General features: G+C 41.3%; 1 protein-coding gene across 1 annotated transcript in view; it reads right to left on the bottom strand.

The window, feature by feature from the left end:
- Nucleotides 1–5,686: 5,686 nt before the first annotated feature.
- Nucleotides 5,687–10,846, bottom strand: part of LOC307227988 (E3 ubiquitin-protein ligase RNF182) — a gene marked incomplete at its 3' end in the record, with an annotated part of 6,896 nt that continues 1,736 nt past the window's right edge. Inside the window, exon 2 of the mRNA XM_079997448.1 lies at nucleotides 5,687–6,468. Within this exon, the coding sequence (XP_079853574.1) occupies nucleotides 5,687–6,454 (768 nt within the window). The 5' untranslated portion in view covers nucleotides 6,455–6,468. The remainder of the gene's footprint in view (nucleotides 6,469–10,846) is intronic.

Here is a 10,846-nt window from a genome sequence, read left to right as displayed (position 1 = left end):
AAACACGTCACGTCGTATTGATAAGGTCCCAGATTAAATATATTCCCACTCCTATATATATATATAAAGTATATACTGTTTATATATATGTGTATATATATATATATATACACACACATCCATACATATACATATACAGTACATATGTATATATATACACATGTATTGACATACATACATAAATACATACACACACATATACAGTATATATATATATATATATATATATATATTTGATAAAGTAGTGTGCCATTCTCATCTGGTTCCATACTGTGCTTGTATAAAATAAACACAAAACTTTCAGAAAAACGTTCCTCTGTGTTCTCTGTGACAATTGAATGAGTTTGAGACAATGAATGACATGAAAACAACAACAAATAGCAGGGCTAGCATTCAGGTGATAATGTACATAATAGCAGTGTAAGCTTTAGAAGATAAGGTAATTCATGTATTTGAGTTACCATATTTCCTCAAATATAAACAGTTACTCAAATTAGAACCAGGCCTCTAATAAATGCCGGGTGTGGTCAAAACAAACAAACAAAGGCCTAAACCCTACCTCAGATTAAGACCAGGGTTAGGGGACATTAACATTATGTACATTAACGCTGCTTTACTGTAAATCGCTACATTTATAAATACAGTCATGCTATCTTCAACACTTTGTTGTCTTCAACTCATTTTGTGGGAGGTGAACCTGACTCTGGGAATTGGAGCGGGTTTATTTTGTCCTACAGTGTGCTGTGTGCGCACCTTGCGTTATTATTACTTATTCCTACTTCTGTATGGAAATACTTATTTGAAGTATATTTTTTGTATCTATCGATGCCTGTTGATTTTCATAATGACAACAAACGCACACACACAAGTGTAATTGACCATCTGTGGCTTATGACTAGTGATTGTATGAGATCATTTTTATCTGTATTGCTACATCATTCTTTATTGATCACATGTTTTACCTATTGCTTCCTACTTTCTGGGTTTTTTTTTTTGTATCATGGTCTTCCAGTCTCCAACTTTTACACAAGGATACTGTACTTGTCTCTAATTGCCACGGTACACATTTTCTGAGTGACTACGAAGCAGACCGCAGGTAAAGCCTTGGGCCATCTCTTTGTTTACACTTAATGTGCGACCATTGTGTGACCCAACAGATCTGTAAGCCCTCACACCTAACCCATACATATGCAAACGCAGACACATTGACCAAAATCTCCACACTCGAATGGAGCAATCCACCCCTTTCTTACTGAGAGCTGAAAATTCCTCTCTGTAGAGGGGGTATCAAATATCCAGTTTACTATCGCGATTTATTTAATAGTTGGCAACTAATCCGTGAAGTAAACCATGGAGTTGAAACTGTATCAACAGCAAAACAATCTTGAGTGTTTAGAAGGATCCATATACTGTTTAGTCTCTTTAAAGTTTGTACAAATTATTATTATATCCCTGGTGTTGATTTTATTCAATCGACTTCTATTCATTGATTTTTAACATTTTATTGTGCCATTGCTGTTTTTTGGAATTCGGAAAATCAATCTATTAGATGGGGGGTGGGCCGTTTCTCCAACAGAGAGGCTCAAATGCAGAAATTTGTTGTCATATTTCACAATTATTTTAAGTATCATAACAATTAGATACTTCAAAACCCTTATTTTGAAATCAAAAGGCTGAAGACTAAATCCTATATATCCACACACTTGGTCACTTCAAAAACAGGCTAGTAAAACTTTAAATCTAGTCACTTTAATTGATCAAGTATTGCATACCTGTTTTGTCTTGCCTCTTAGTAGTATAGTGCAGTGTTTGTCTTACAACACTATGTCTATCTTACCATTCAGTATGACACTGCATTGTTGTGTCCCACAGATATTTAAGATGTCTACTATCAAGTTGACTCACTGTCATTATTATCTGCATTTTATTTTGTCTTTCTTTTAGATAAATACTTTTATATTATTTATACTTCACAACTTCTTTCCATTTTAGATTAAAAAACAATTAAAAAAATGATAAATAAAATTAATAAATAAAATTAATAAAATTAAATAATCTTTATTCAAGAGTCAAGATTCAAGAGGTTTATTCATCACATACATAAACATACTTCCATACATATATGCAGTGAAATGTCAAAATAAAATAAAACAACATAGAATAACTCAGAGGTAATGCAGAGTGGGGGTACAAAATAAAAATAAAGGGAACAGATTTAGATTCTTTAAATTATATTTTTAATACTGTTTTATTTTAATCAATACTATGCCCGTATTTTAAGTATTTTGTAAAGTTGAGTTGGCTCTGAGACTAAAAATCTCATTACTGGTAATGATGCTTGCATTGTTTTAGTATTGTCAAATCAGTATTTGACAATAAACTTGAAACTATTATTACATAGACCTAGTTTGAGTTCTCTCGTTTCCAAGCTATTGAACTTTGTAATTTAAAAAAAGTCAAACAGCTCCCATTTTGAAATTAAACAGCTGTGCAACATGTACATTAAAATAAATCATTAAGACCGTTTCCCATTCATATGACAAAAAAAACAATTGAAATTTGAAAGATGACCTCTGTTCAGGGTTCAAACGATAATATCTCAGGTAATGAGTCAGAGTTAGTCGTGAAAATCTGAGATCTCTCTCTGGAATGTGATTGTGTTTGTTTTAAGTTAGCGCCATCTCATGGTGACACACTGCAATTGAATGAATGGCAGTCTAAATTAAACACGCCCTGTCAGGACACATGGGAAGGAGGGGGATTCCAGGCGAATGGCAACCGGCTGGGAAGCGCATGGTGGTTGGCTGGAAACTGGCTGGAACTTGGCTGAAATTCAGCTGTCAGTCACCTGAAAGAGGCCTCCTCACATAAACACCTCCTGAAAGAAACACCGCCTTAAACTTATACCTCCTTAAACAAACACCTCCTCACATCAACACCTCCTTATAGAAACACCTCCTTAAAGGAACACCTATTTAAAGTGACACCCCTTAAAGAAAAGCCTCCTCAAAGTAACACCTCCTGAAAGAAACAGCTCCTTATATCAATACCTCCTTAAAGTAACACTTCCTGAAAGAAACACTACCTTAAAGTAATGCCTCCTTAAACAGACACCTCACAGCAACACCTCCTTAAAGAAAAACCTCCTCACATCAACAGCTCCTTAAACAAACACCTCCTCAAAGTAACACCTCCTGAAAGAAACACCTCCTCTTATCAACACCTCCTGAAAGAAAGAACTACTGACAGAAAAATATCTCCTCACACTAACACCTCATTAAAGAAACACCTCAAAGTAACAATGACGTTGAGAAACATCTCCTCACATGAACACCTCCTGAAATAAACACCTCCTCTTATCAACACCTCTTAAAGAAACACCTCCTCACATCAACACCTCCTTAAATTAACACCTCCTTGAAGAAGCACCTTCTTAAAGTAACACTTCCTCCTTTAAGAAGAACCTCCTTAAAGAACACCTCCTTCAAGAAACACCTCCTGAAAGTAGCACCTCCTCACATCAACACCTCCTTAAAGAACGCTTCCTTTAAAAAAACACCTCCTTAAAGTAACACCTCCTTTAAGGGGCAATAGACAGCTTTTCACCTCCCTCTAGTTGTCAAGTGGTCTTTATGTTTCCTCAGAGCCAAGTTCTGTGTAGAAATGCGTAGTTGTCAAACTTCCCATTTTTGCTTTTTTCTGCTGTCCTCTGGGTTTTTACATTTCCCAGAATTTGAACATTTCAAAGATCAAAAGACCTTGGTTTCACGGCTGATCTGCGATGTTTTGTCTCGACTGGTGAGGGAAGAAAAACACACACTACAGACACGTTTTCCCTGCCTGGCACAGTGCAGCCTGACCACCGCTGCACTCTGCCCTCCGCTGGTCATCAGAGTACTGCACGAGTGCAATACCATACCTGCCCGCCACCCGCACATATGGCCAATTCAACCCCACCGACCCATCCACACAAGATCCGCGTCCCGACACTAACTGCATATCCTCGTGCTGTTTACATAATTTGATATGGCTTAATCGTGTACATTTACATTTACATTTACATTTAGTCATTTAGCAGACGCTTTTATCCAAAACAACTTACAAGGGAGAATAACATTCAAGCTACATTGCGACAGAGATTAGTGTAACAACAACATTAGTGTAACAATAAATACTCCTAGTTAGTGCTAAGTAATTGTAGGTTAGGACAGGAGGTACTCGCTGAAGAGCTGGGTCTTCAAGTGCTTCTTAAAGACAGAGAGGGAGGTTCCCTACGTTTAAATTGATCATTTTGGGCCATTTAATACATGTGGAATTATGATAATATATTTTAAAACTAAGGTAATTCAGGAAATACAATTTAAATGAATATTTTTTTGCTTATTCACATTATATTGAGCTGCACATCTCCACAAGTTAATGGGCGTGTTAGTAAAGCACCCGATTGAAGAGGCTGTCATATTACAGAGCCGACACACAAAGCAGAGCTTATTGTTTTGTTGTTGACTAGGCTACATCCGCATACCTTCTTCATAATGAGAAGTAAAAGCAACACAGTTCTCTATTACCCCTTTTAAAAAACACCACCATGTGTATTTTTGTGTACGTCTGTAGCGTGTTCAGATTGTGACTTCATTATTCATATGTTATTAAAATTCACAACCACCTCAGCTTGAAACTGATGTTATATTTGATGAAAGGGTATGAATATAGAAGGCGTCAGATTAACCAAGCTGCCTTTCACAGTCAGATGATTATTATTGGCAGTTTCTCAGTGCTCTCAACAATAAAGTAGAATCTAATCATATCGTCAGTGAAGGGATCATTCAATTGGTTTATCAGTCTGATAAGGATTGGTCAGTCGACTGAGTGTGGAACAGACTCTTCGGGTGTGTCTTACTTCCAAGGACACTTCCTAGCTATGGAACAATTTAAGGAAATATGGCAATATAGGATTGTCTCATTCAAGAAGGAAATATAGCACACATCTTAGTGAGGATCACTGACCTTCAAGGAAACATCAGGTGGTTCCTTTAGCAGCTTTGGGCTGGTCACGTGACGATACCTTGCGAGATTCATGTAACTCACTTCATGTAATTTTTGAAAGAATAGGAAAATAATAGGGAACATTTTCAACCAGGTACCAAGGAGACAAGATTAGGAGGGCAGACTGCTCAAGAGACAGACAGTGAAGGAGAGACAAACTGGTAGACTGATAGACCGGTAGACAGACAGATGGTGAAAAAAAGACTACCAACACAGTTCCACAGTAAGCGCCATGGTTCCTCCAGGTCAAGGGGAGCTCAGATGTAGTCACCCTGACCCCGCTCATTTCCTTTGATTGGACCAACCACAGGCTGGTTGTGCTGTGGTGGGTTTTTAATGGTTGGCTTGTTAGTGGCGAGAATAAAACTAGTTGGTGTAAACAACATATTACATGAGACAAGTTGGGCTCTAGGGAAAAACAAGCATGAACTAAACATTTTGACTTGATTTTATTTAAATATTTCAACATACATAGGCAATAACAATTTAAAATGAACTAAACCAACTGCTACAACTGCTGTGACATGAACAAGAAGTCCTTAGTTTCATTCATCAGAGTGCAAAATCCTGTTCTAATGTAAAACAAATAGTCAACACCCATCCTATTGGAGTAGTCGAGTTTGGCACAGAATCCTTCCCTTCAGCTCCTGGGTGGGCAGTCACAGATACCTTGACACAGACACTGACAGAAGCCGTAGACGAGGCAGACGGTGAGGCTGGATGGCACCAGGCTGACGCACACAATGCCCAGCGACACTCTCTGGATTACTAACAGGTAGATTCCCAGTGGCAGGGAGCCAAAGTAGAAGAACCCCAGCAGCCAGACCAGGACACAGGGGACAGTTCTACACATCTTGGACAGGACGTCCTGCTCCGCGTAACCCTCAGACATCACCGACAGCGAGTCCAGACTCTGCTCTGTGTAAAGGTCCAAAACAGCAGCATCCTGACCCCTGGGGAGCCCGGGGGAACCTGGCACCTCCATGATGGTAATGACTAGGCAGTTGGAGGAGTCCTGAGAGGGGCTGGTGGAGGAGGAAGAGGAGGTTGGGGAGGAAGCCAGGCTCCGGGGGGTCAAAAGCAGCTCCCCGCTGGCGTCAGAGCTCCAGGACTTGTCCCGAGTCTCCAGACGGGCCATGATGTTGGCGTCGTCGGGAAGCCCAGACACATGGCAGCGACTGACCGAGGTAGGATGGCGGCAGAACGGACAGGAAATGGAGCTGGCACTGTCGGCACAGTCCAGGATCCGCCGTAGACAGCGGGCACAGACTCGGTGCAAACACACCAGAACCTTTGGCCGGCGGTTCTGGATGTTGTAGCGCTGAAAGCAGATCTTACAGTCCACCTCCACTGGAGGAGGGGGAGCACCAGACTGCTCCTCATCACAATCTGCATCAGGAGCAATCATCCTGTGCTCATCTTCTGAGAAAGAGAGAGAGAGAGAGAGAGAGGTGGAGAGAGTGAATCAGAGACAAAGTAAGTTAGGTTAAGATTTATTGTGCAAAATCCCGTCTCAACCGAGTATCACAAAAATATTTGAAATACATTCAAAATTAATCAAACATGTGTCAACAAGCGTCTGTTAAATGACAGAATGTAATGATGCAGTGGGTGGCAGGGTTGTAGACCCATCATGGTTTAGTCATTCAAATGGAAAACCACGACCGATATAAACAATCCAGGATGAGTAAAAATGGAAAATATAGCTGCAGGCAGCAATTCACGAGGTCTAGGTTAGTCGCATTAGTCACGAATAACAGTTTTACGGGTTTCCATGAAACGCAGCATCACTTCCTATCGAGCTGAATTACAATTTTCTGAGTTCCCATGGAACAGAGCATCAGTTCAAACAAATGTTCCCAGTTTCCCTGGAAGGCAGCATTGGCTCCTGTTGTCTCCCATCTTGACCTGGTGCAGATCCTGCGTGAAGCAACCACTACACACCAGTGGAGTTTAGATGGCAGTGCACCATGCACCTCTCCCCATGTGAAACCCCCCCTAGAGCCACACCCTGCACATACGTATATGGCAAATTGGATGATGTCACAAAGTGCCCCACTCATCCACCCCAACCGGCTCCACCACCGCAGCCCACACCCTTCCGCCAACGTTACGGCAACGGTTTTTAACAAATTCTTGCTCCAAATATCGATCAATGTGGATCAAACTTGGACCACAAAATGTCTGAATTGCCCCAAATACAACAACACTTCTTTCATGTCCGTGGGTTCGGTGGTTGCTGTGTGCCAGACACTTTCAGCCAGAAAAAATTCCAAGTCGAAAAATAATCTGAAAATCCTAACAAAAAGAATTGCAGGCTGGACCCATAAATATAGCCCTAAGCGGCCATTGACGAAATTCAAGCCCATGAAGGAGTCCCAAAGTACCAAGATATGAGATGACTGGTCAAAAGATCAGAGTGATCACTACAATACTGCCATCTACCAGATAAATATTAAGTGTCCACAGCATTGTAATATTTACACCAACAGAAGGACCTTCCATTTGATAACCTTTGGATGGATTTAGGGCTGCCCCAAAATAATTGACCAAACATTAGTCGACGAGAAGACTCTTAGTCGACCAAGTTTTTCATTGGTCAGTTGGTCGCATGAAAAAAAACCTCTTTTCCCTGAAGTTTCATATTAGACTAGTCAACTCATCTAAAATTCTGAAAAAATATTGCATTTATTGTAAAAAATATAATGTACATTATTAAGCGCCATTTGAAACCATTTAATCTCCCACCTTTAATCACATCCTTCAATAACCAAATTGTATTTTAATTGCCGCTGCCCAGGCATTGTTCACCATTTTTCAGGGTATATATCACACGCTCAAGCTCCACCTCCCCTAAGGACCGGGCGGAGGCGAGCTGGTGGTGTGCCTAAGCCCCCGGGGACTGGGGAAGCGAGTAACCGAGTCCGCAGCCCTGGGAAATGCGCCCAACAAGTAGTCCCCAACGAGGGGACGCCGTCACCGGGAAAACGATCTTCCGTACGCCACATTTCGGTGCAAATTGTGTCAATATGTAATTGAAATGTGTACATTATTATAATAATAATAGGGCCAAATAAGCTTAACCGACTAGTATTTCTGGTGCTGACTAGCTAGGGTAGCAAGTTTAATCGACTAGTCGACTAATCGCGCACATCCCTATGTCGGGAGCTGCACCTTGTCAAAATGAACCTAAAAATCTATATGGCTGGTTGAAATCAATTTTGAGAAAAATAAATGTTCAGTCTGCTTTTTTGATTGTTCCGACACATTCAGAAGAATAATTACAGTTTTTGATGAGTGGCTTTTTCCAGTAATTTACAGGCGGCTTGCTTCATGCGTGCGCACCTCTCAGCACTTGTAAATAAAATGTATATTTTAAAGGCTGGTTATTAGGTTTTGTATTTATCTGTAATGAAGCGCAGTGTTATCAATGTTAGTTATAACATTGTTTTTCAGCCCCTGAAAACTCAAACCATTATCTGATGTCCCCAAATTATTATTATTATTATAATTATTTTTTTTAAATTAAATTAAAATAAATTAAATTTATCATAAAATTCAACTGTTTGCTGTTTCCAAGTCAGAGTTTTGTTGATGAATAACTACATTTACTACTACTACTACACTACTGCCACAAAAGTAAAGTACTTTTGCCTCCTACTTGAGCGCTGCTATCTGACTTTGCGGTTCTCCCTCCACAGCTGATTCTACAGGTAGTCTAGCGACAGTTGGACTTGTCTGCCATGAGGGGGCGCGCCTTAGGAGGAGACACTTTCCAATCATCAGTTTCACATGTGGAATGTCTTGTACCAACGTCGATGGGAATTTGGGAGTCCATGATAAAGAGAATCATCTATTCAATTGATATTTTGCAAAGGAGAGATTCATGTGTATATAAGGTGTCACAGACAGACAGAAAGACAGCTGTCTTCATCCTCATGTGGACATGGAATCATTTCCCCCTTGGTGAAGCCCTCTTTCCCTCAGGGAGAATCTATATAAAGGTAAGCAAAGCGGTAATTCATTCATGACGATAAAAAATAGATTGTGAGCGTGCTCTCCCCGCCATGCTGACTGATTAATATTTCAGCCGTCAGAGTGTTGTTAAGAGCGTTTAAAAGCCGTCTGGAGCTCCCTGGCTGGGACCAGATGGGACTGGAGGGAGAATGCAGCAGTTTCCCCTGAATAAGGAGCTGCCGTCCCTGCCGAGAATAGCAGCTGGATGTGGAGTCACATGGAATAGGAACGAAACGGAGCAGGACTTCCATCCCACCGACTGTCAGTGCTTGAATATTCATCTCATGAAGCTTGTTTTACCGCTAGTGAAAACTATTGTCTGCCAGTAATACAAAGTTATAACATTGCTGTGGGACGGTTGGAAAAAGATGTCTGGATTATCTGTCAGCATGGACTTTGCACTTTCTCCCAGCGTCTGTTGGGTTCCTCCCTGGTTATCCAGCTTCTCCCTCCTCCATCAGGGTGACAGCTGGAAGAGACCGAGCAGGCCCTGTAGTGTCTGTTTGGACCATAGTATAATATAGTAGTGTCACATACTGCAGTGTAGTATAACATAGTATAGTGTCATACTGCAGTGTAGTATAGTATAGTGTCATATACCGCAGTGCAGTATAATATAGCATAGTGTCATACTTCAGGGTAGTATAACTTAGTATAGTATCATACTGCAGTGTAGTATTATATACTATAGGGTCACATACTGTAGTGTAGTATAATATAGTATAGTGTCATAAACTGCAGTATAGTATAATATAGTATAGTGTCACATACTGCAGTATAGTATTGTACACCTCCTGGGTAAACGTGTTGGTTTATTCTCGCTGCTCTAGGATTTGTAAAGGTCATTTAGCTGCATTTCAAACTCCACACGGATCTGAAACATGTTGCTAGGATACGCTGGTGCAAGGCTGCTAGCCTAGAGCGTCCTCGACTGTAAACACACTGATGGAGGGTGATGGAGGAGAGCGACAGGGGTGACACCAGACTGATGGAGGGTGATGGAGCAGAGCGACAGGGGTGACACCAGACTGATGGAGGGTGATGGAGGAGAGAGACAGGGGTGACACCAGACTGATAGAGGGTGATGGAGGAGAGAGACAGGGGCGACACCAGACTGATGGAGGGTGATGGAGGAGAGAGACAGGGGCGACACCAGACTGATGGAGGGTGATGGCGGAGAGAGACAGGGGCGACACCAGACTGATGGAGGGTGATGGCGGAGAGAGACAGGGGCGACACCAGACTGATGGAGGGATGATAAAGCAGATAAGATGGAGAGTGATAGAGGATAGAGGAGATACTGAGGACAGACAGGAGAGATAAAGGTGAAAGAGGAGGGATGTAGGTGGGATGGAGGTGCCTCATTATTCCCCTCCTCTTCATCCACGTCATCATCCTACTCTTCATCTTCCCCTTCCTCTTCATCCTCCTCATCCTCCCCCTTTTCATCCTCTTCATTCTCTCCATCTTCAACTTCACCCTCCACTTAATCCTTTTCATCATTTTCATCCTCCTCCTCTTCAACCTCTTCATCATCATTATCCTCCTCTTCATCCACCTCTTCATGCTCCTCATCTTCATCATCCTCTTCATCCACCTCTTCATGCTCCTCATCGTCATCATCATCATCCTCCTCTTCATCCCCCTGATCATCCCCATCATCCTCCTCATCATCCTCTTTTTCATGCTCCTCATCATCCTCCTCTTCATCATCCTCATCCCACTCTTCATCCTCATCTACATCATCATCATCACCCTACTCTTCATCCTCATTCTCCCCTTC

This window comes from Zeus faber, assembly GCF_960531495.2.
Source record: "Zeus faber genome assembly, chromosome: 3".
Taxonomy (NCBI): Eukaryota; Metazoa; Chordata; class Actinopteri; order Zeiformes; family Zeidae; genus Zeus; species Zeus faber.
This window is presented reverse-complemented; position numbering and strand designations above follow the sequence as displayed.